This window comes from Arachis ipaensis, chromosome B10 (assembly GCF_059453495.1).
Source record: "Arachis ipaensis isolate K30076 ecotype BB chromosome B10, ASM5945349v1, whole genome shotgun sequence".
Taxonomy (NCBI): Eukaryota; Viridiplantae; Streptophyta; class Magnoliopsida; order Fabales; family Fabaceae; genus Arachis; species Arachis ipaensis.
This window is the reverse complement of record NC_142435.1, coordinates 49,801,103-49,827,875: the sequence shown is the minus strand read 5'-3', so window position 1 is coordinate 49,827,875 and position 26,773 is coordinate 49,801,103. Positions and strand designations below refer to the sequence as shown.

General features: G+C 35.4%; 1 protein-coding gene across 1 annotated transcript; it reads left to right on the top strand.

Moving 5' to 3' along the window:
* The first annotated feature begins 17,360 nt into the window (after positions 1-17,360).
* Positions 17,361-21,580, top strand: LOH2 (LAG1 homolog 2). The gene is made up of 6 exons (XM_016326562.3): positions 17,361-17,901; positions 18,815-19,023; positions 19,647-19,802; positions 20,222-20,407; positions 20,504-20,682; positions 21,208-21,580. The coding sequence occupies exons 1-6, from the start codon at positions 17,782-17,784 to the stop codon at positions 21,222-21,224; spliced, it is 867 nt and encodes a 288-aa protein (XP_016182048.1). The 5' UTR covers positions 17,361-17,781; the 3' UTR covers positions 21,225-21,580.
* The last annotated feature ends 5,193 nt before the right edge of the window (positions 21,581-26,773 follow it).

Here is a 26,773-nt window from a genome sequence, read left to right as displayed (position 1 = left end):
GGCTCTATGACTGGACTTTCCCAAGGAGGTTCCGCATCTCCTAAGTCTTCAACCACTTCCTCTGCTTTAATAATTTTAGCTTTCTCCACTTGCCCTAGTACAAAATCATACTCCTCCTTGATGTCTTCCTCTTCATGACAACTTTCCTCAAGGGTCTCTACTACCTTCACCTTTAGGGCCTCCTCTAGCTTCTTTTGAAATATGAATTCACGAAACCGATCCATTCTCTCTTGTTCTGGGTCAGTAGCATCATTGGGATCATGTTGTTCTTGGCTTGATGGATATGGGTATTCTTGTACGGAGGGTGGTGGCGCACTAAAGCTTGAGGGTTGAATATTAGGGGTAGAGGGTTGGTTCCTGCGGGATATAAGATATTGGAGTTTAGAGGTGAAACTAATGAGATTAGAGATAAGTGTGTTGTTATCCAACGGAGGTTGGGATGGATAGGAGGGTTCATTTGTTGGGAGAAGGGGTTCATGATAGGAAGGTGGATCATCTTGATAAGGATATGGAGATGGTGTATATTGACGTGGTGGTTTTTGGAAGTATGGCTCGTAAGGCTCTTGGTATGGTGGGTAAGGAGTAGGGTCATATGGAGGTAAATGGTTGTAGGTGACTTGTGAGTGTGGTTATTCAAAGTTATGTTGAGGAGATGGTTCATAAGCATATGGTGGGGCTTGTTGGTAACTACAAGGGGATCCACCATATCCGTCATCTTCGTACGTATCCTGGAATGGCTCTTGACCAGAGTAATTTGGTGGAGGTTGGTTGTCACGAAAGGGTCCACGATAACTATTGTCTTGGGATGCATCGTAGAATGGTCGTTGCCCATGGCACCTTGGAGGAGGTTGTTGCCGAAAGGGTTGATCAAATCCTCGTGGCTCCTCCCATCTTTGATTATTTCGACCTTGATGCATGTTCTCATTATAGCGTCCATTGCCTGCAACATAATTTGAACTAAACTCATAGCCGAAGGGGTGAGAATTCTTAGTAGCAAATAAAAATAAAAACTAATAAAAATTAAATAAAATAAACTCCTAAAACTAGAAACACTAAAAAAGAAATGAAAAAACAAATATTTACAATAACCAATAATAAGGCACACGTTTGCAACTCCCCGGCACCGGCGCCATTTTGACGAATGGATTTTTTGCTAGTAAAGAATTCACAAATAAGTTCTCGTTGCTAGTATAGTTTCTAAACCAACAAAGAATCCTTTCGTACAAAAACTTGTTTGTCACTAAAGCAAACCCAATAAAAATAAACTGAAGTATTTAAACCCCGGGTCGTCTCTCAAGGAATTGCAGGGAGGTGTACTTATAATTGATTATGAAATTGTATATTTTTGGGTTTTTTGAAATAAGGATCAAGGAAATAAAATGGCAAGAAATTAAACTAATAGCTAAGAAAAGACTCTTGGCAAGGTATGAAAACTGGACGTCCTATCCTAGTTATCCTTATTAATTATGATGAGAATTGTCTGTTGCTACCACTAGTTATCCTTTAACTATGAAGGAAAGTCAAGTGAATAAATCAATATGAATCCCCAAGTCCTAGTCAACTCCCAAGGAAAGACTAGAGTTAGTGGAATTCTACTCAATTAGCAACTCTCAATTATCAATCAACAAAGGAGTATGATAACTCAAGTGTATCCAATTAATCAATTCAAGCTAAGAATGTAAAAAGCTAAATTAAAATCATAAATATGAAATACCTCAAATTGCATTAAATAAAGAAATCAAATCTAACATGGAGTTCATAAACCAAATTGGAAAAGAAGAGAATCAACAAGAGAAATAAATAAACTAGAATGCTAGAACAATTAAAAGTAGAAGAGAAACTAAATTAAAGGAACATTGAACCTGGAATTGAGAAGAAATAAACCTAAAACTAAGAGAAATCCTAAAACCTAGAGAGAGGAGAGAGCCTCTCTCTAGAAAAACTACATCTAAAACCTAAAATTATGTGAATGAATGTTTGAATGAATTAATGATTCAATGTGTGTTGAGTCTCTTCTTGTCCCTTGGCTTTAGTTTGCGTTTCTGGGCCGAAAACTGGGTCCAAACTCAGCCCAAAATTTCCCCCAGTGTTTTCTGCGATTTCTGCAAGTAGCGCATATCACGCGTACGCGTAGGTCACGCGTGCACGTCGTTTGGCGATAGTCCTTGTCACGCGTACGCGTCAGTCACGCGTACGCGTCGCTGATCATCTTTGCATATCACGCGTACGCGTCAGGTACGCGCACGCGTCGCCATACAAAACTCCAATTCACGCGCACGCGTGAGCCATGCGTGCGCGTCGCTTCTCGCTGGTTGTCTCCTTTATTCCTTGTGCTTCTTCCATTTTTGCAAGCTTCCTCTCCATCCTCTAAGCCATTCCTGCCCTATAAAGCCTGAAAGCACTTAACGCACAGATCACGACATCGAATGGTATAAAGAAGGATTAAAAATATACAATTTAAAGGCTTAGGAAGCAAGTTTTCAATTATAGAACAAAACTAGGAAGGAATTGTAATATCATGCAAATTGTATGAATAAGTGTGCAAAGACTTGGTAAAACCACTCAATTGAGCACAAGATAAACCATAAAATAGTGGTTTATCAATCACTTTATGGAATCTTTTCTTATATTCCTTCCTTGGAACAAGCTTTTTATTTGTTTCTTTTCTTAGCTTCTTGGATGCTTTGTACCATTTGTTTTTATAGCTTCGACTCTAAATGCTTTGTTTTCAAGTATTACCACCTGATACATAAGCACCACAAGCATATAACTAGAGAACTCTTTAAGCTTTACTTTTGTTTCTTTTCTTTACTCTCTAATCATTGATGCTCAGAGCCTTGAGTTTTGAGGGGGTGCTTTGCACTTGAGTATAGTCTTAACTCTAAGTGTTTTGTTTTCAAGCTTTTTGCTTGATACATAAACACCACAAATACTTGACTAATGAGTTGTCCTTGGTACTTAGAGCCTTCAACTTTCTCATTTTCCCCTTTCTCTTCTTTTTTTTTCTTTACTTGATCATTCATTGACAAGCTTCTTCAAGGTTTTCAAATTTTCAAATATTTTATAAAGTGTTATGGATAAAAATTTCAATCAAACAAAATTCAAATGTGTTTGAGCAAAAATAGTCATGCTAGCCTTCCAATACTCATATGCTCATGCTGGTTTCTTCTTTAATTACCCTATTTATTGATGATCATGATGCTTAATTGCTTTGACTCACAAATTTCAAGATGATTGTTATGATGTAAAGGCAATATGTTACAATTCAAAACTAGACTATGCTTATCTAAAAGGAAGAACACACATGCATATAATTAAAAAGGAAGGAAACAACCTTAGCTCTTTCTGCCTTTCTCTTCATCATCTTCTTCTTTATCCCCTTTTAAGCTATATAGAGCATAGCTTCCAACACCAAACTTAGACTGGTTGTTTGTCCTCAAGCAACAAAGAAAGAGAAATAATGGTTATGGAGATAAGAGTAAATAGGACTAGCAATTGAAAGGAAATCAACCAATGCAGAGGCCTTATTCAAAATAAATTAATCAAATTAAAACAAAACTCAAGGAAAACTAAAATAGTATAAAATAGCTAGACTGCTAATGTGTTGCATGGTGATTGTGGCAATACCAAACTTGGTATGAGGACACCAAACTTAGTGTGATACAATCTATGTGAAACTAGGCCAAGTACCCAGTGGGATGCAAATTTGGTGTAGCACACCAAACTTAATCCATGAACACATACACAATCTTAAGCAAAACAAAAAAAGAGAATGAAAAGAAAATACCAAATGTGGGGTTGCCTCCCAACAAGCGCTTCTTTAACGTCACTAGCTTGACGGTTGGTTCTTGAATTTCTTCCTCTTCTTCCAGTTGGTTAATAGAAATGACTTTAGTGGACATGAGGAGAAAAATAATACCCACTAAAAAGCAACTCCCATACAACTCTCTAATTCACTAAGACCAAGGAAATCATATTCAAGTGTTGGGAGGGGGGAGGAAGGCTTCAATTCAAATGTGGGCGGTGCATTTAGATTTTTCTTCTCAGGAGCTTGCATGCTTAGAGTTGAAGGGACTTGTATGGCTTTCTCCCGAATTATTGGAATGTGCAAGCATGGAGTGTTGATGGATGTAATATTCTTATGCCGGTTAGAAATTAGCAATGAATCCAATCGTGAGTATAGTCTAACCAACACACAAATATCACATGAAATAATTCTAAAATCTATGACCGAGAGTATTGATCCCGGGTCATTCTCCCTAGGAATGCCTTAGAATGCACATCATTGATTAGGAAGTCTTTTGTGGTTTTGAGAGTTGGTGCAAGAATTCAAGCTAACCAAAGTAAACAACAATTAATTGAGATAAAAGCCTTGGCTAAAGGTAAGTATTGGAAGTTCCATCATTATAGATTCCTTCAATTGTGATAAGAGTTGATTATTGCTTCACTTAGTTAACCCCCTAACAATGGAGGAAAGTCAAGTGAGAGTAACTAACTTGAGTCACAAGTCCTAGTCTCACCCTAGGGAAGTCTAGCTTTAGTGCACTCCAAGTCAATTGGCAATTTTCAATTCCTCATCAATAATTGATATCCACTACTCAATTGTCTCCAATAACTCCACCCCTAAGCCAAGTAAGAGAAATCTACTCCATAGCTAGAGTTGTCATTATCACAAACAATTGGTAGGCAATCATAGAAGACATGATGTAATTGAGAGAAAAGAATTGAATTAAAGGTATCTAATCCAAGCAATCCTTAACAATCAAGCAATTGAATGAAATTCCTCAATTCATTAACCAAAATTCAAAATAACAAAGTCATAAATCCAGATCCAAGAGATTGAATCAAAACAACACTAATTGAGAATAGAAGAAGAGTAGATCTACAACTTGTACCAAAGCAAAAGTGAATTAGCAATGGATCTCACCAAGAAATCTAAGGAGAATTTCAATGGAGAAAGTGATATCCTAGAGAGAAGTTGGAGTTTCTCTCTCTAAAAGCAAAATGTAACTAACTACCCAAAATATCTAGAATTATGACTAATTGTCCCAACCCTCTTAATCCTTGATCTTCTTAAGTTTTTCCCTCCAAAATTCTGCCCCAAAACAGGGCCTGGGATTCCTTAAAATCACTGGTCACGTTTTCCTCTTAAAAAAATCACGTGCACCCATCGGCGGGTACGCGCACAGTACGCGTACGTGCACCTGGGGTTTTTCACGACCTACGCGTAGGAGTGCAGTGCACGCGCGTGTCAAAGGAATTATGGCCTAGCCATGTAGACGTGCCGGCTTCTCATCTCGGCTCCATCTAGTCGGCTCTGGGGATACACATCCGTGCGTACGCACACGGTGCCCGTGCACGCCCATGCCCAAATTCCAAAATTCTACTTTATTCCATGATCCTTCCATTCATGCATGCTTCCTTCACTCCTCTTAGCCATTTTTGCCCTATAACTTCTGAAACCACTTAACAAACGGATCATGGCATTGAATGGTAATAGAGGAGGATTACAATATATCAATTTTGATGAAAAAGAAGCATGTTTTCATCTATGAGGCAAAGTGGGGAAAGGAACACAAAATCATGCAGTTTTATATGAGTAAGTGTGGAAGATTATTGATAAAACCCTAAAAATCTATACATGATAAACCCTAAAAACGGGGTTTATCAACCTCTCCACACTTAAAGTATAGCATGTCTTCATGCTAAAGAAAAGCAAAAGATCAAAGGATCACAAGAGAGTGAGACTTATGGGATGCAATTTACCTACATGAACGCAACTAGAGTGTATGCTACTATCTACTTGGTCAAGAGCAATTCGATCTTCCTAGAATACATATGTGTATGCACATAGGGCAAGATGATGGGCAATGTATGAACTCTACCAATTTTAGTCATCAAAGTGAAATATGCATAGCTTGCATGAAGAAAGCTCGCGAGAGCCGGGAACAAGGAATCGAGCTTCGAACCCCTCACCGGAAGTGTTTGCACTCTATCCGCTCGGTGTATAGGGTTGATCACTCAATCCTCCCCTACTTCATGCTCTTCCAAAATTTGTTCTTCCTCTAACAATCAACAATTGTTCTATGCATGCATACATATATCATGAGGTCTTTCCTTAGGTTGTAATGGGGTTAGGGTTAAGGTAGGGTTATATATTTGGCTAAGTAGGCTAAAAATTGAATCCTTTGATTAACTTGAGCTTCCCACCTAACCTATATAACATCCTATACAATTATGTACTAACCTAGCTACCCATTCCTCACTCTTTCACATACTCATGCATTTACTTTTGATCATTATACATATGCATTGATTTGTCTTTAGGTCATACTTTGGGGCATTTTGTCCCCTTTTATTGCTTCTCTTTTTTTTTTCTTTCTTTTTCTATATATATATATATATATATATATATATATATATATATATATATATATATATATATATATATTCTTTTCTTTTCTTTTCTCTTTTTATTTTATTTTATTTTATTTTATTTTTTCTCATTTTTTTTTCAACTATATACAAGAAGATCAATGCATATGGTCTATACATTTAATCAACACATGAGTATGTATCCACTTTCCAATATTTTTAACAAAAATAACAACATGCTCTTACCTCAACCAATGTTCCCCTCCCGTTTCCCACACTTAAATGACACACACACTCTAGCCTAAGCTATTCAAGGATTCAAATAGGGACATTCATGGTTTTCCGCTTCTTGGCTTGTGATATGCTAAAATTAAGAATAAGTGGGTTAAGCCTAGGCTCAAAATTGGTTGCAAAGGTTGTTATAAGGTAAGGTCATTTGGGTAAGTAGCTAAGTGAATTGATGGCCTCAATCATGTACATGCATTCATACATGTAACAAAGGACATATAGAGTCAAACAAATTAAGGATCACAATCATAGAGAGAGAACAATGCACACAAGAAGGAAAGTAAGTGGCTAGAAGATGTAGCCACGCAATTAGGCTCAAGACTCACTTGCTTGTATTCTTGGCTCAAAATCAATGTTCCAAATTGCATTCTTCAAACAAGCTTAGCATAAAAAATTTTTCGAAATTGGTAGGGTTGCCCTAAAGTTCTAGCTTCCTAGGAAAGAAGTCATTATTCTAACCAAGTGGACTTATTAAGAGATAACTAACATGCAAAGGATGTCAAAAAATGAGAAACCTAATCATGCAATCTATTCTAATTAACAAAAAGAGATTCAAAATTTATTCGGGTGTTACTTATGAAGACCGGTCGGCCGACCGACCACTCCACACTTAGAAGTTAGCACGGTCCTTTGTGCCTTGAGTGAGACGTAGTGGTTGATCGGCTTCCGAGTGTCCATCCTCTTCTCCATTATCGCTGTCTTCATTGTCGGTGCCGGTAGACGTGAAAATTTCTGGTTCCTCCATAGGTGGTGCTAGGCAACTTAGAAGCTTCTTGACAAAAGTGTATCGGCGTTGGTTGCACCGCTCATAACGATCGAGCTTCTTGTGGAGGTCCTCTATGCATTGCATGGATGATTTTGGTGGTGCGGTTAAGGTGGTAGGAATGCTCATGGGGATGGCTAAGTTCAGATCCTCGGTGTCCGCTGGAGGGTAAAGATATCTCCCGTTTGGAATAACATTGCCGTCTATCGGGATCATGGCCCTTCGATCCTTGGTCTCTCGGGGGACACCGGCTACGGCAACTAAGTCGGTCACTAGAGCGGGAAAGGGTAAGTTTCTCTTAGCGTGGATGCAGGCCATAGCTTGGCGAATGAGACGGGGAATATGCACCGATCTCTCTGTGAGGACACACCAAACCAACAAGGCTAACTCGGTAGTGATAGATGAGCCATGGGTGCTTGGGAGCACATAATGGGCTAGAATTTGGGCCCATGCTTGGGCTTCCCTGGTGAGAAAACGTGCGGTAACGCCCTTGGGCCGGGGCCTCATCCTTCCTCGAATCCAGAATGATTCAGGTATGGCAATGACCCTGAGGACGGCATCCCAATCAAACTCATATTCGCATCGTGTCGAAAAAATCTCTTGATATGCATCAATTCCATCTGCTAGCGGTCTGGTCTTAAGCACACTTTGAATGGCCTCCTCTGTGACGAAAACTTGTCTTCGATGCACAAATACTGATGCAAGGGATAAGGAGTGGTAATTGGTATAAAATTCTACCACCTAGGACAAGTTTGCTTCTCGTGGCTTCCTCAATAGGAACTCCCATTGCCGCCGCTCGATGCGGGGCATCACAAGTGGAATGACATGAGCCGGAGGGGCTAGAAGAGGCTCCGCATGATAGTTCCTTTTTTTGTCAAGAGGTAGGCAAGTTCGCAACAGCGGTTGGGGAACTTGTTCGGGTCCCTTGCCGGGTTGTCCTTTTCCAAAACATCAATGTTAGCAACGCTCCTTGTCTTATTGAGGAGGGACTTGGCTCTAGGTGCTTGTTGTGCTTTGCTAGTGGACCGTGAGGGTGCCTTCTTGGATGCCTTTCCTTTGTCTTTCTTGATAACCATCCTAGAAAAGAGGGAAAGGTGGCAAAATTAAACGTAAAGAAGCACCAAGAAACAATAATCATGCAAGTGATAAAGCATAAGAGAATAAGTGGCTTAGATACATGACAGCTGCAACATGTAACTAAGGCAACAATGAAAATCATGGCTAATCACTAGCATGTTAATGTCCACGTTAACTACACTAACGTGGCCATTAACGTGGGTCTTCCTTTGCTTCGCCAACGTTAGTGGCACTCACCTTTTCCACTAACATTGGCATTTCCCTTTCCTTCGACGTTAGTCCCCACGTTAATGTAACTAACGTGGAAGCTAACGTGAGTCTTCTAGCTTTCGTAAACGTTAGTGGCACTCACCTTTACCATTAACGTTGGCGTTTCCCTTTTCTTCTTCAAAGTTAATGCCATTAACTTTCTCACTAACGTTGGGGCTTCTCTTTTCTTCCACGTTAGTGCCCACGTTAGTGAAGCTAACGGGGTCGCTAACGTGGGTCTTCTTGCCCTTTGCTAACGTTGGTGGCGTTAACGTTCTCACTAGCTTTTCAAGCTTTCCTTCCTTCCACTTTAATGGCCACGTTAGTGGCGCTAACGTAGCCACTAACGTGGCTCTTCTCTGCTTCTTTTGGTCTGAAATCAAGCAAACAAAGTGTATCAAAGTAACATACAAGATAAACTTTACTATACTAAGTGTGCTACTAATGCTCAAAATCATACTTTCACTTAGTGTGATCTATTTCATCATATTTACCATGTATATTAACTAAAATTCACCTATGCTTGGGATTTTGTTTCATGCAGAGATTTATCATGCTTTTGCTCCTTTATCAGCAAAAATTGTATGAAAACTGAATTAAAATCTACTGAAAAAGCATAGAAAAATAGGCCATGATGCCCTGGCATCACAACACCAAACTTAAAGCTTTCTTGTCCCCAAGCAAGAAGAGAATCATGCAATAAGGTTTGACATCCAAGGTAAGAAGAGTAGCAGTGTAATGTTCATGGTTAGCTAGCTTTCTATGGATGCAACAATCACAAAAGAAATTCAGATGATTGATGCCTCTATCTAGCTCATTTTATGAAATCTTTTCTATATGTTTCTTCCTTGAACAAGCTTGTCATTCTCTTTTTATCTTATCTTCTCAGGAGCTTCGCACCATGATTTGAAAGCTACGACTCTAAATGCTTTGTTTTCAAGTATTACCACTTGATACATAAGCACCACAAGCATTTAATCAGAGGACTCTTTTAGCTCATTTTGTTTTCTTGTCTTCTTGATTCTCTAATCATTGATGCTCAGAGCCTTGAGCTTTGAGGGAGTGCTTTTGCACTTGAGCCTAGCCTTGACTCTAAATGTTTTATTTTCAAGCTTTTTGCTTGATACATAAACACCACAAGCACTTAACAATTGAATTGTCATTGGTACTCAGAGCCTTCAACTTTCTCATTCTCTCCTTTTTTTTTCTTGACTTATTTGCAATTACTTTTTCAAGGTTTTCATGATTTCAAAAATTTCATAAAATGTCCTAGATGAAAACTTCAATTAAATAAATTCAAATGTAATTGAGCAACAATAGTCATGCTAGCTTCCCAATACTTATATGCTCATGTCAACTTCTTCTTAAATGACCTTGTTTGTTTATGATCATGAAACTTCATTGCTTTGGACCCACAAAAATTCAAGATGGCAATCATAATGTCACAGCACATATTGTAATTCAAGAATCAAACTATGCTTATTCATGAGGAGCAAGCACACATACATACAAAGAAATTAGAAGACAATCATGCAATTGAATGTACTGGAAATAAGTAAGAGGAAAAAGGAACTTTACCACCTTGTAGTTCATCTTCATTGTTGTTGCCCTTTTTCTGCTACTTTTCTCCCTTCCCACACCAATTTAGACTAATTGCTTGTCTTCAAGCAGCAAATAAAACAGTGGTGGTGGGGTCTATGATGGGTCATGAACATCTTACATACTGAATTATAAGTGATGTATGCGGTTAAGCAAGCAAAAATTAAGGATAACACTGTATGCCAAAGAAGCAAAGGCATTATGATTGTACAAACAAGTGGTGTTACTGGATACATTGCATAGAAAAAATAAGTGGCACACCAAACTTAGTGTGACACTTTCTCTTGGAATTGATGCAAGTATCCAGAAAGATTGAAAACAGATTTTTGCAGGGCAATACCAAACATAGAATGTGATCATATGCCAATTTTATTTGGAAAGAAGTTGAGTAAAAGAACTATTGTATTAATAACAAAATCACCAAGAGCCAGAGCTGTCACGAACAGGGGCTTCTTGGTGAGGCATTAACACAAATAGTTAGAGGGCATAGAAAGTAAAGAACTACAGCAATTACATGAATAAAGCAAAACAAAAAGAAAATGTCTAATCTAGGTAATCAACCAACCGGTAGTTTGTTAATCACAATTAATCCCCGGCAACGGCGCCATAAACTTGATATGCGGAAAGCTTGTCTTACAACAAATTTTCTTCGGCAAATGTACCGAATTCGTCGTCAAGTAAAACCTCACAATAGAGTGAGGTCGAATCCCACAGAGATTGATTGATCAAGCAACTTTAATTAGAGGAATGTTCTAGTTGAACGAATCAGAATTTGAGTTGAGAATTACAGAAAATTAAATGGCAGAAAAGTAAATGGCAGAAACAGTAAATGCTGGAAATAAAGAGCTGAATGTAAATGGCAGAAAGTAAATTGCAGAATCTTAAATGGGAATGGGGTAATTGCTCATAAAAGTAAATGGCAGAAATTAAAGAGAATGGGTAAGATCAGAAATGGGGAGTTCATTGGGCTCAGGAGATGTTGCATTCTCCGGATCAAGTTCATTTTCATCTCTTCCTCAATCAATGGATTCATTGATCTCCTTGGCAATCTTAAGTGATCGAATTACAATTCTTTGTAATTCAATCTCTCAAATCTTGATCAATAGCCAATTCCTTGGTCAATTGCTCATGAGAAGAGATGAAGTATGGTCACTGATTATACCACATGCATTTCCCAAATCAAGTGTTGGAAGGATTATAGTCACATATCCATCCACACCCAATTTGGTCCAGCATGAGAAAGCATTTCTAGCATGATCCCTTCATTCCTCTTTCAAGGTTCAGAAAAGATCCAAGTATGAATAGCTTCTTTTCCAAGATAACTATCCAATTGGATGAAGATCGAAAGCTTTCTAGTAAAATCAAGCGAAAAGATAGAAGAAGGAGAATGAAAACTAAAATTGATCCATCAAATTACAACAGAGCTCCCTAACCCAATGAAAGGGGTTTAGTTGTTCATAGCTCTGGAAAATGAAAAGAAAGAAAGTGCAGAAAAGTAAAGATGAATATTGAAACTAAAATTGAAACTTCAAAATTCATAAATGAAAAGTACAAAGAAAACTAAACTACTCCTAAGGAAGAAAAGAAGAGAAAAGGAAGAAGAGTGTAGGAGGGGAGGGGTCCGAAGACCCACTCCCCTTGGAGTGTGCCAATTCACAGAAGTTCGAATTGGTCTTTACTCTCTCCCCCTTCCTTCAATTCTCTGTTCTAGTCCTCTTCAAAGTAAAAGCTAAGGCCTTTATATAGGCTCTCCTAAATTACAAAATGAAATTAAAATCAAATTACAATGAAATGAAAATTTCTATTCTATATGCTTCTTGTGGCCTTGATTGGTTGACACTTGTGGGCTTGCTTGCTTGAGCTTTAAAGTGGACTTAAGAGAGAAGTGAATCAAATTGAGGTCCAAGATGACTTGGCATTGTTGCTGTCATTAGCCATACTAACGCTACAAGTGTGGCGTTAGTGCTAAAGTTAGTGTGGCTAACGTCACACTTGCTACCCAGTTGGTATTTTGGGGCTTAAAAGATGCCTCTAGTTTGTGCTCCAATTTCATGCCCACTATAGATTATTATATATCGTTGGAAAGCTCTAAATGTCAGCTTTCTAATGCAACTGGAATCACCTCAATTGAATCTCTGTAACTCAAGTTATGCTCCTTTGAAGGGGACAGGGTTGCTGGCATAGTGGCTGGCGTTATTGGCAAACGTGAGTGCCAAAAACGTCCGGGATCAGGGGCTGAAAATTGCCAGTTTCTGAAGCTCAACTTAATGTCTACCCCATACAATTATATATTTTTGGAAAGCCCTGGATGTCTACGTTTCAACGCCTTTGGAAGCGCATCATTTGGAGCTCTACAACTCGAGTTATACTTCTCTTCTATATCACTGCCCGTAATTGGCGTTGAACTTTCACATCTGGAGTTCAACATCCAAAAGGGAGCAAGCCCAGCGTTGAACGCCCAAAGCTGGCATTCAACGCCACCAAAGGATCAAAGCCTAGCGTTCAACACCACCAAGGGAGTAGGAAAGCAGCGCACTCACCCCTTAACTGGCGTTCAATGCCCATTCTCCAAGTTAAACGCCAGGCTTGGACGAAGCATTCAACCAAAGTGGTCTCAAAGTGGATTTTAGCACTTCTCTAGCTTATGCAGTCTTATCTTTGTACTTTTTAATTTAAATTTAGCATTCTTAGGGTTAGTATTTACTATTTAAAGAGAAGATCACTTAGGATTAAGTATCATTAAGTTTACACCATTAGACAGATCTTATCTATTTTCTCTGTAAATTATGAACAACTAAACCTCCTAAGTTAAGGTTAGGAGCTCTGCTTATTCCTATGGATTAATATGATTACTTTTCTATTTTAATATATGTATGATTTTATTCTATGATGTATTGTCGTTCTTTATCTAATGAATCTGAGGTGGAACGAAAGTATGACCCCTTGTTCTACATGAGTTCTTTACGAGTTCTGACTCCGATAGTATTGAGCTAAAGCTTGAGAATACATCTCCTAAACCAATAATTTATCTAGGCTAATTGGGATATGTGACATATAATCTCGTTAGTTATGGGTGATGAGGTTTCTGTGGTGCTAAGTTTAGAACATTGGGCTTCATTCTTCGATCCCGAAGATCTGACCTTGTCTGTGGCATTTTGAGTAGGATCAAAGGAGAATGAATTGCGTGAGCTTCACCCTCGTCCATATTGAATGACCATTGACAATGGTGTTTGATGTGGATTAGAGGAGATTAACTTACTGAGAGGACAGGAGTTAATCACTTACAGCTTTGCCATAGAATGAATCATTCATTGTTAAAGTAGTCTGTAAGAAGTATTAATCCAGAAAGATAAAGTATCTCCAAAGCCTTAAATGTTTTCTCATTATTGTTTCTACATTAATTCTTTACTGTTTTCTTTATTTTCTTGTTTATGCGCATTCAACAACAACCACTATCTTTCTATTCGCCTGACTAAGATCTACAGGATAACCATTGCTTGCTCAATCTAACAATCCTCCTGAGATCAACCCTCACTCACCTGAGGTATTACTTGGATGACTCAGTGCACTTGACGGTGAAGTTGTGCGAGTTCAATTTCGCGCACCAAGTTTTTGCAGAAATTATAAAACTAAATTGAACTTGACAATCTAATGTTAACTTCATAAAAAAGATTTGAGCAACCAAGAAACCAGTTTGAACAAGACATATTCACATTCTCATACCAAAAGAAAATCACAATTTAAAATTTTATAACCAATAAATGATAAAGAAAAAAGAGCTCCAAGCATCACAATTCTACAAAATTGCTGATTATATATTATAGAAGATCTCCTAGCATCACAAGGGATATTAGCTTATTGTATCACTATATGGGTTCTCTTTCAAAAGATTAGAAATTTGCGAATGCATATACCAAAAAAGCTGGGACACGTTTTGCCATAAATTTGTAACAACTCAACAAACAGAAAATCGGAGAAGCCCTCAATCTTAGTTGTTGCTTTATGTTTATAGAAAAATTGTATAAAAATGTTATAAAAATTATAAAAACTGAATTAGACTTGACAATCTTACATTAACCTTATACAATTTTTGAACAAGCAAAATACATGTTTTAACACTCCCATAACACAAGAAAATCAACCATTCAAAGTTTCATAACCATTAATTGATAATTGATAAAGAAATAAGAGGTCCTGTCAATACAATACTACAAAATTCCTGATTATAAATTATAGATTATAGAAGAAACCCTAGCATTACAATCGTAGAATTGCGAGAGGTATTGGTTTATGGTATTACTACGATTCTATTTTAATACATTATATATTTGCAATAGTACATACCAAAAAATTTGTACCACGCTCTATCACAAAGTTGTTACAACTCAAACAACAAATCTAAAAAAGCCCTCAATCTTTAATTACCCGGTTATTCTTGTGTTCCTGTAAAAAAATTATATAAAATTTTTACAAAAATTATAAAACTAAATTGAACTTGACAATGCTTCATAAAAAAAATTCAGCAACCAAAAAACCAGTTTAAACAAGACATTCACACTCTCGTACCAAAAGAAAATTACAATTTAAAATTCCATAATCAATAAATGATAAAAAAAGAATAGCTCCTAATATCACACTACTACAAAATTGTTTATTATAGATTACAGATTATAGATTATAGATTATCAAAGAACTCCTACCATTATAATCCTAACCTTACAAGAGGTATTAGTTTATTCAATCACTACTTGAGTTTTCTTTTAATAGATTACAAATTCGTGATTGGAAATACTAACAAAGTTGAACACACTATGCACAAAGTTTTACAACTTAACAAAGCACAAATCGAAAGCAAAATCCAAAAAATAACAATAAAAAAGATAATTATTATGAAAATAAAATTAAAATCATAAACATGTCAAAAAACAATGGAAGAAAAAAAAACCAACAGCAGGACTTGAGAATGATATAGAAAGTCACACCAAACTCAACAACGAGACAGAGAAAAACAAAAGACCGACGTCGCGACAGCAGACAAGAAGATGCGATACTAATAGCATGAGAGTAGCATAAATCGGTAAAAACCTAAGAATAACCTATGTAACATTTTTTTTCTTTCCGGTAGGGGTTTTGACTGGCCCATACCCGAAAACATACTCTTTTCTATTCGCCTCGAAGCACATGGAATTTGCCAATTTTGTAAAGAAAGAAGAACTGAATAGTTATCTTTTCATAATAGCCCGTGTAATTAATAATAAATGGGAGAGAATTGGAGAGGTTTTGGAGCATAAGCCTTCCACCGAAAATCATAGCGGAGCTAAAGAGAGACTCCAACACATCAAAATAGGTGTCTCTTTGTCGCTAGTGTAGGTCTAATGGAGTCGGTTGGTCATGATTGTTGTCATCTGAAAATCATGGCGTTTTCTTGGAGATAAGGGTTCTTCTCCAGAATCGGTTTTGCATTTGGAGTCAGACAGCCAACAGCAGCGACAAACAGGCATCTCCCTCTCCCATGGCAACGATTTCTCGGGCTTAGAAAGTCATTCATGGCAAAGGCAGAAGGGAGTGGGTTCAAGAATGTCTAAATCTATCGCCGTCCAGAACGATAGTGGAAGCACCGCCTGAAGATGTTTGAAGACATCACATCGGCAATAACAGAGTAATAGAAGAGTTCTATCAAGTTCCTGATAACTTTTCTGGTGTTTGAATGAGGGGATTAGTTTTGCTTGTCTGTGTCAATTTGTTTGTTCAGCCCATGACAATAAAAAAATAATAACAATAATAAATAATTTAATTTACTTGATAATTTTTTATAGTAGGTTAACTTTTAAAGAGTGCTACATTCTCTACCATAGTTTTCAGAACCGAACCGGTGATCGAACTGTACTGGGTCACTGGGTTATTAGTTCAACTGGTAGGTCATTGGTTGAACCGATTGACCCGGTCCAATATAAATAAAAAATAAGAAATAGTAAAAAATTTAAAATTAAAATTTAAAATACATATTTTCACTAATATTTTAAGAATATCTAGCTATTCTAAAATAATATGGAATAGGAACAATAAGTATTTTGTTAATTTTACACTATCATAAATATTTTTATTTTTTATATTAAAATAACTATTATTTTCAAATTTTAATAATTTATTAATTAGTTTATATCTATTATATTATTATATACTACAAGTATTTATTAAAAATAATATTAATAGATATTATATAATTGTGAAAAGAAAAAAATAAGTGAGTTTATAATTATTGTTAAATAAAAATATAATTAATTTAAGACCACGTAAGTTTATAACTAAAATTAAAATAAATTAAATAGAAGTAAACTATTTGATAAAAGATATTTATATATATTATAATTTGCATATATCTTAATAAGAAATATGACAGTTCAATGGTAAAGAAGGACATTTTTTTCATAGCGGTAAAAATATAAATTTTAAAATTTTATACAATTTTAAAATTTTATACGACACAGAGACACAACATATACATATAATATAAAGTATTTTTTAAATGAATTACAATAATATTTTAATATTTTATTAATATTAAAATATAAAATAATTTTTAACTGTTTTTAGTGTTTTCTTTTTATTATATAAATTATTTAAAATATTTTTTATTTTAATAAATTATAATATATATTATTTTTAAATTTAATTAAAAAAACATACTAAAAATAAGGTTAGACACACTATCATATGATAGTATTTAAGTGTGTTCAAATGTATTTGAAAAAGAATTTTTTATTTTTTATTATGATATAGTTGAACACAGTATATTGAACAAGTGTCGATGAGAATCATATCTAAAATGTGTCCAATATGCAAACACAGCAACTTAGTAAAGTGTATGTACTAGTACTTCATATATTCTAAGTATTAAAAAAGATTTTTTTTTTCAAAAGGATAAAAAAAAATTAAGATACTTTTGCCACGTGTGTGTTGACAAAAGGGTCCCACCAGAAACGAAAATAAAAGAGATTTTTCAAAGATGAGGGGTCGGAACTCGGATGGGAGATCAATACAAATACAAAAGAATACCTTTCAGTCAACAAAAAAAATACAAATACAAAAGAAAAAAAACAAGGAAAAAAAAAAGGAAAAAGCAAACAATACAAACCCTCGCCATTTCTGTTTCGGTTTCTGTTGCTTCTCTATTGCTCGTCACACTTTCCCTCCCTCCTTACCTTCCGTTCTTCCCACCCTTCCTCTTCACGTTTTCTGCTTCCACCCTCATTTTCAGGTAACGCCAGATCTCTGCTTCCGCAACAAACCACACACATATATAAATAAAATCATTTGCATTTTGCGTCCTTTCGATGCCATGATCTCTCTGCTCCTCTTCGCCTCTCAACCGATTCAACCTTCCTTCTGAAAATAACAGAAATTCTTTCAGCTACCTCCATTCCCTTCCCATGGATTCCTTTCTTTCCAGCAATGCCGCCGCGCCACAGACTTCGGATTTCTCCCTCGCGATCTGCTTTTCTTTCACATTTTTCATCGCCAGGTTCTTGCTCGACAGATTCGTCTTTCGCGTAAGATTTCTTTCTCTTCGCTGATTGTTCTTTATAGCTTCGGATTTTTTTTGTTCTTTTGGTTTTGGATTCTGCTTGTTCTTCTTGATTTCAGCTCCGAAATGTTGCACATAATCTCTTTGTTTCGTTATGCTGGATTGTTGTTGTTTTGTGGTTAAGTTTGATCTCTAGTTGGTTATTTAGTCAAAGGATCTTTGATGTTGACCTGTCAAATGGAGTTAATTAATGCACGGGATCGGGAAAAAAAATGGAGAGTATTTAAGATAACACAATTGCTCTAATCGACGCATAGAATGCTAGAATAGCAAAATTTCGTAATGCATTGCAGCTCATATTTATTGAATTCTAACTTTGTTTATTCCGTTTAGCTCTTTTCATTTGTATTTATAATTCATATTATCTTGACATTTAAGAGGTATTATTATTAGGTTATGTATATATGACGAACCCTAGAGTGTAAGTTGTTGAATCAATGCGAGTGCTTTTTGTTCCTTATTTCTTTCTTCTTTTAGTATCATTTCTTTTCTTCTTACGGTAGAAGCGACCGTGGAGTTTGCTTTATTGGTAGGCTTTAGTTTCTAATCTTTTCCCATTCAACAAAGGGAAGCAAAAAGCAAAGCACGATTATGGGTAATGGATTTTGGAAGACGACTATCCCTATTAAGAAAGTATTATTGTCAGAATAATTAATTGTTTTCTTCATCTGCTGTCTTGTGAAGCAAATCATGAAGTAGCATGATCAAGCAATAGTTTTTTCTTGGCATAAGCTATAGATAATCTCAATTTTGTCATGTTTCATGAAGTTTGCATTGATTCATTTATTGACCCACAGAAAAGGCATTTTTAGAATAATAATACCACTTTTATACCATATTCCTTTATTCATATTTCATAAAAAAATTGTTGATTACAGAGGTTGGCTATCAGGATGCTGACAAGGGGTGGGGCTCCTTCAAGGATTACCAAGGAAATGCAAGTAAAGATTGAAAAATGCTCAGAGTCAATGTGGAAGCTAATATACTATGCTACAGCTGAAGCATACATTCTTAAATCCATCTATCAGGAACCCTGGTTTACTAATACAAAATTATACTTCATCGATTGGCCAAATCATGAGCTGAAGTAAGTAATTTGTGTAGCATGATAACTACATATATCTTGTTACGGCAAATTTTTTTTTTTTCCATTTTAATGAAATACATACATTTTTCTTTTTGACTTTATTGTTTACGTTTATGTTCTTCATTTCATATTGATTTTCTTAGCATTTTGCAGTTTTAACAGTTCAGATCTAGAGTGAATTTTATAATCCATAAACCTGTGTTCACATGTTGCAATGGTATGGAAGAGAGAATTTTGAGCTTAAGAAGTTACTAGAAACTGAAAATTGGTCATTTTTCGGAACTCGACATAAATTTATATCCAGGTTTTGATAAACAACTGAGAACATGACCAAAAAAGGAAAATGAGAATTTTGGAAATCAATAGATGCATTCCTATGATAATGTACACAAGTATAACACTGTACAGTATTTAATAAGTTTTGAGACTAATTTTAGCCTCTCGTTTTCTTTTACTGATGGCTGTTGTTTGCCATTTGGTTATATATAATGTGAAGCCAACTCACATGAGGAGAAATAATAACTGTACTTTGGAGGAGATTCTATTTATTCAAATTTGAGTTCTATTAATAGAAAAAGGTATATTAAATGTTGTATTGCCTCCTGTTTCATTTACTTTTCCAGGAATCCTGTAAAGTTTTACTACATGTTGCAATGTGGGTTCTACATCTACAGCATTGCTGCTATTCTCACCTGGGAGACTCGAAGGAAGGATTTTGCAGTCATGTTTTCTCACCATGTAATCACCGTTATGCTGATTGCAGGCTCGTATGTAACAAGGTAGTACCTTAACCTTATATATGAATAATATACCATTGCCTCTTCTACAGGTAATAGATGTAGAACTTAGTTATTATTTTGTTATTTTCTTTAGAATGAAAAATCTCATCTGGTTGATCACATTTGATTCTCATTAATGATATCAGAAAAAACTGTGTTTCGCATCGTTGTCGCACTAATGTGTTTTGTATTTGTCTCCTACATAATGTTCATAGTTCATTTTCAATACTTAATAATTAAACGTGACTTGAATTCTAGTTTCTGTAAATGCTCAATGACTGTAGTTTAGTTTGAGTGTTTTAGATAATCAAAATTTCATAAATGGCATCAGCATCAAATCATCAAAATAGATAGATTTTGAAGAACCCAAAAAAAATAAATAAAAGATAGATGCTAATGACTTACAATTGTGCTTGCAGTTTCTTCAGAGTTGGTTCCATAATACTTGCCATTCATGATGCAAGTGATGTATTCATGGAAGCTGCCAAGGTTTTCAAATATTCTGAAAGAGAATTTGGTGCTAGCGTGTTCTTTGGATTCTTTGCACTTTCATGGCTCATATTGCGGCTAATCATCTTTCCCTTTTGCGTTATTAGAGCAACAAGGTTGATCTTGTGTTTTAGTGATTTGTTTAACTTCATTTTGGTTTTTGAGGCACTTTTTAATTGTTTTTTTGTTTGTTCTCATCATTGGATTTCCAGCATTGACTTGATTGATCACTTAAACCTAGCAGAGGCTTTCCCCACAATGCTTTACTACTTGTTTAATACACTACTCATTATGCTGCTCATCTTCCATCTATACTGGTGGATGCTAATATGTGCAATGATCCATAGGCAGCTGAAAAATAGGGGAAAAGTTGGTGAGGATATTAGATCAGGTAAGCATATTACGTCAATGCAGACTTGAGTACGTTATTATTATTTTTTGTTTTTGAGGAACCAGTTCATTGTTAGGATCTCTTCTCCCACTCACTATTTTCATTCATGTTCATACTTCTTCCTCTGTTGAAATAATATATTAATAGGTTATGAGAATTTGAAGTTTGAAAATGAGTTTGCCTATAGCAGACATTCCAAAGAGTTACCGTGTATAATGTCTGCAAATTTTTTTATTTTATTTTGAGGGATGCCAACAGTATTAAATTGTCCAGACCTTGGAGAAAATGTGGCGGAGATTGTCCAGACCTGTGACTATTTTACTATCAATATGTGTAATTGTTAATTTTAAAGAAAAGATTATTAACCCTTTATTGCCTTTTGTTTGATAGGCATGATTACTATTACAACCAAATCTAATTCTTCTTTAAGAGTCTCCAGCGTACACTTGTTTTTACTTATTACCTCATCTTCTATACTTTGCTTTGCTGAAGGGAATCTCTTAATTTTTTTTTTTTCTTTTTCAGATTCAGACGATGATTGAACAAGCAAAGGTTGCTGGGTTTCCTTTGTTCTTGCTGGTTGGTGGTAACTCTGCTGATACAGCTATTGACTTGTCTGTAGATTTCTGAGTTCCTTTGGTTAATATAACCAATTGAAGGAGGCTGAATTTTCCTTAGTTTCAGATTTTTCATGATTACTTTAGTATAAAAAGGAAGCAGGGAAACCATCTTAGCATATTTTGATTCATACATTTTTGCTGTGTAAATGATAGCCATTCCTGTATAATTGTTTTCTTACCAAACAAACCTTAGGTTAGCCAGGGCTTGATGAAAGGTAGCCGATAAAGAATGATAATTGAAAAAAAAAAAAAAAAATCAGTGATTCCTTTTGGTAAAATCTGGTTCCCCATCTAGAGTTGCGACTTGGAGCAATTAGTAATGCTTTTCTGACCATTAAGATGCCATTTTCCTGTAAAATTGTGGTCTTGCGGGTTTTCAGGATTTCAATGACTTGGGAGTCGGGATTACCTTGTTTTGTTTTCAAGATCTTTGTCTAATTTTTATTTTCAAACTTTGGAAAGAATATATGTGGCTACCTTAAGAATTTTTTTTTTCCAAAATAATTTCCGAGTGCAACTTTTAAATCACTGTTGATCATATTGTCTACTGTAATATTTGTTCTTCTCACATTGTTCCGCAACATTTTCAGCACACGGGCATTTCTTTATTATTTTTTGAATAATTAGAGTCTCGTAAATTTTAGAAGTGGATATTTTAGTCTCTAAGAAAACTAAATACTTTTATTATATGTCAACCTCTATTATTATTAGTTTAGTTTTGTGTATGTAGACGATAAAATTGGTATATTAAGACACTCTTTTCGTTGGAAACAAGCAAGATGAAGGCTTAGTTTGGTAAATCTTTTACTTTTTAAAAGTTGTAGCATTTATGTTTGGTAAATTAAATAAAAAATAGCTTTTAATAAACATAAGCAACATCAATTGTGTTTGGTAAAATAGCTTTTAAAATTTTAAAAATACTATAATAGACATAAATGTAAGCATTAAATTTGAAAATTAGTTAACATATGAGGTTATATTAGATTTTTAAATTTTAAAAAGCACAAGCCAACTTTAAAAAGTTCTATCTTAGGTGCTTTCAAAAGTACTCTAATCTTTTAAAAGCTACAAGCACAAGCACATGATCTTTTTGATTTACCAAACACAAAATGAGGAGCTTGAGCTTTTAAAAAGCACAAGCACCTCTTCAAAAAGTTTTACCAAACCAAGTCGAATAATGATGCTTTAAAATCTAAATTAAAATATTTTCTTTTAATACAAATATGCTTTTTAAAATAGGATATTTTTTTAGTATATTAAATACAAAAATATCAAATAATTTTAACTTTGAATTTTTGTAAAATAATCTCTAATAATTTTATTATTATTATTATCATTGAATGATTATATATATATAAACTCTTTTTATATTATAAATACATAAGAATTTAATGAATACATTTATCATTACTTTTGCTTAAAAAATGCAAAAATTTATGGTACAGTATTATTGTGTAATTAATAATAATAATAATAATAATAATAATAATAATAATAATAATAATAATAATAATAATTTTATTTTACTTCTTTTATATAGGGAGATTGTTATGTCTGACAAAAAAATGTTGGGAATTAATCTGTGTATTAATGTGTATTAATTTTTTTTAGAGACTAAAATATCCACTTTTAAAATTCTTAGAGACTGATTTGGATAGTTACTCTGCCAGAAAATGAACTAGGGACTGATTTTTCTGCTAGAGTAAAACATTTGGGATGTTTTTGTGTATTAATATTTTTTGGAGACTGAAATGTTCACTTTTAAAATTCTTGGGGATTGATTTGGATAATTATTCTTATTTTTTTGGGTTTTCTATGGTATCTCCCAACCCAGCAGGTCGAAAAATAATTCATCCTGAATTGGAGTTTTATTTAAGGATTTGTCGTTGACCAAAAAATTATTATATACACACGAAAGGATTCAAACACTTGACATTTACTTAAAGGAAAAGTATATGAAACCAAAAAGTTATCAGCCAAAAACTAAACAAAATCACATTAATTTATATTAATAATTAATTTTAAATTTTTAAAAAATTTAAAATTAATTAACTAAACCTAATTAAAACCTATAAAAACCTTCCTCTTCTCTCTCACATTAACCTATCCACCTCCAACAATTACACACACAAACCTCTCTCTCTCACCGTCAGGTCCTATCCGTCTCCGACCACCACTCCATGGAAGAAGAAGAAAGTAGGAGTAGCCCGTTACAAGGACAGCAGACGCCGCAATCACACCCACTCACCATATTCTACGATGGCAAGATTTCCGTTTGTGACGTCACTCACTCTCAGGTACGTACATATATATATTTCCTCCGATGATGAAATATTAATTGAATAATGTATTTACTAGATAAATTAAATGATTCAATTTTATGCAGGCAAGATCCATCTTAATGCTTGCAAGAAAAGAATTGGAGGAAAGAGTGAGGACATCTACCTATACCATATTGTTCTCTATGTTTTGGGATATTAGGGGCTGATTTGATGATTAAAGAGACGGTAAATTATATAATTACAGAAATATAAAAAAAAAACATTCATTTAATATGAAAAAAAAATTCTAATACTTAACAAAAGAAATATCCAGTTATATTTTAGCAAAAATAATTAAATATCTATAAAATTTAAAAAAAATATAAAATTCTTAAAGAAATAGAGACATTCACATTTGCAATACAAAAATTTCGAAAAATATATAAAAAAACATCCATTTAGTATGAAAAAGAAACATTCTGATACTTAGCAGAAGAAACATCCATATATATTAACTCGTAGAGATTTTAGATTCACCCAAATATATTTGGCTGATTTTTGCCTAATACCTTTTTGGTTTCCTAACATTGTTCTTACTTAAATAGATTAGTAAATTAACTAATACACCAACCTAATTTAGTTAGCACGAGCATTTCTTTTTTTCAAAGAGTATATTTTAACTTTTAATCTTGAATCCTGACAAAATCAAGCATGTTTTAGGTGTCAACATTCAACCAGCAAATTAATTAAAAATAATTCGAATTGAAGATCTCTTGGTGAGAGCATAAGATAATTATGATCTTGATTAATGTTATATTCATTAAAATTGTACATATTTGATAAATTTAACAAATAAAAATATGAATGCATATACATTACCTTTTTTTAATTTGAAACAGGGGACAGATTTAGTGTGCCGAAATTCTTTGGCACACCAGTGCACATGACACTTATGTTTGGCTGACCGGTGCGCCATTTGATGTTGGCCGTCGAATCTCTCTGCTTTTTCAATCCAATGGTAGAGATTACTCTTTCTCTCTCCTCCTATGATTGGTTAGTGGGCATCGTGTGTCAGAGGGGTTAGTTTGCAAAATTCACTTTGTAGCTGGTTATTTTTGTTACAATAAAAAATTATTTGGGTTTATGTAGAATTAGTTTATCATGTTTTAAGAACTAAATTAATGGCAGTTAGTGATTCTGTTTAACGCTAAATCAGAGATGATGGAGGAGGGCTGGGAGGGAAGGAAAAGCGTAGTGGATGTCGTTTGACGCATACAAGATAAGCTGCGATGTCTACGTATCCGTCACTGACCCGTCAATGGAGTTGCAGGAAGCTTTCTCCCGCGGAGTCACACTGCAAAGCTGCCTGCTCTCCGAAGTGCGGCCTCTGTCGCGACTCATTGGTACGGAGGATGAAGATCTACATAGTGTCCTCGCCGGAGCTGCATAGTGTTTCGGCTAGATGTATGGCTTTGCCAGAGACGACCAACAAGGAAGGATCGAAGCGGCGTGGGGATGGTGGGCGAGAGGACGACGAAGGAGATGGCCGATGGTGTTACGGGTCGGGCGGGTTAGGTTAGAATACAGTTGGTTGAACTTAGGTCAATCCTGATGGGCCTTTGTAGTATATTTTTTTTCTTGAGATGCACATTTTTCTGAACCAATGCTGGGCTCAAGTGTTAGGCTATTAAAAATGTTGTTAAAACTAGATAAATGGTTTAGTATGGTCCTTTTCACTACACGAAAAAAAAATTCCTCACATGGCTGCACAAGGAAGAGGAACACCAAAATAGTTATTGCATGTATAATAATTTGTTGAACCGTTTAACAGCAATATTAATTTTTTGTATGATATAATAATTAAAATACTATACAAAAAAAACTTAGCGGGTTAATGTAAGGTTTTGCCAGATGTGCACTAAAAAAATGATGCTGGTGCATAAAATTATAGAAACGTTGATGCACATATTTTCCAGTTGATCACGGGTTGTATTCGTATAATATAGTTGGTTGAGGTTCAATACCTGTCCTTTAATGAGCAATGAGGTTTTTTAAGGAGATTCTATTATTTGATTTCACAAATTGGTTTATTATAGCCTCACACTGAGGTACGTACTTTGAAACTTGTTTAAACCGTCCCTTCATATTCTTTGTTGATCCAAGCATTTTAGTTGGAAACAAGTTTATCCTTTATAAAGGAACGGAATTTGGCATAACATTACGATACGGTAAATGAAAATAATTCCGAATGTTTATTCCGGTAGTGTAAAACTGATTTGCAAGGATAACTCGATAAACAGGTCTTTCATAACGCACCCGTAAATAGTTGCCGAAATGTTCTGGGATCATGATTTGGAAACGTTAAATGCTAACAACGCAAGATAATTCCCTAATTTTGTTTAAACCGCTCAAACGACTTGTTTTATTTGGCTGATTTATAGGCAGAGGGGCTGAGTTATGAGTAACTCCAAACAATTCATGATAAGCAGAGAACGAACCAATGAAAGTAGATATAATAATCGTTACCGAGTTTTAATTAGCATTTCAGAAGATCAAAGGGGCGACCAAACAAACAAACCAAATAGATCATTCAGGGCTTCAGGCCTCGACAAAAAACCAAAACAACATAAAGATATCACCCATGTGCACCAGGTCAAATACCTCCGTCACTGTCTTCAATCTGCACTGGTTGAACGCCTGCCTGACGGGACAAAGATTTCTCATTGACCTCCAAAACATCGACGACACTGTTTGCCAGGAGACGCCACTTTGAGCTTTCCGCCATCATTTCGCTTGCTTTGTCATACAGTCGGCGAGCGGTCGCTTCAGACTGTTGCAAGGCCCTGCGAAGCAACTTTTCCTGCCGGCGCCGTGCCTTCTCCTCTTCCTCCAGTTGATCATTCTTTTTCTTCAACTTGACCATTAAGGCTAACCTCTCGTTGTTGACCTCAAAGAGTTCGCCTGAGGCTTTTACAAGCCTCTCCTCCCAAAAATCCTCCCTCCTGAGAAGTTCGGTCTCAACGAGATCACAATCCGCGGACTTTTGATCTGTACGGATGATGTTGATCAGATTGGACATCGGCTCAGTCCTGAGGTCAACTGGACTAACGGTGGGGTCGGTGACGGTCTCCTTCGATATTTTCTCAGAAGTACACAGTGGAGAGAGCAGTGGAGGGTGGCAGAAATAAGGAGGGGGACAAGGATAGATAG

What these genes read in the sequence shown, in the direction of transcription:
- LOH2 (XM_016326562.3), top strand. Translation starts at nt 17,782, where the DNA reads ATGGATTCCTTTCTTTCCAGCAATGCCGCCGCGCCACAGACTTCGGAT. An exon ending in TCGACAGATTCGTCTTTCGC is followed by an intron (nt 17,902 to 18,814) that starts GTAAGATTTCTT and finishes TGTTGATTACAG; the next exon opens with AGGTTGGCTATCAGGATGCT. An exon ending in TGCGTTATTAGAGCAACAAG is followed by an intron (nt 20,408 to 20,503) that starts GTTGATCTTGTG and finishes TTGGATTTCCAG; the next exon opens with CATTGACTTGATTGATCACT.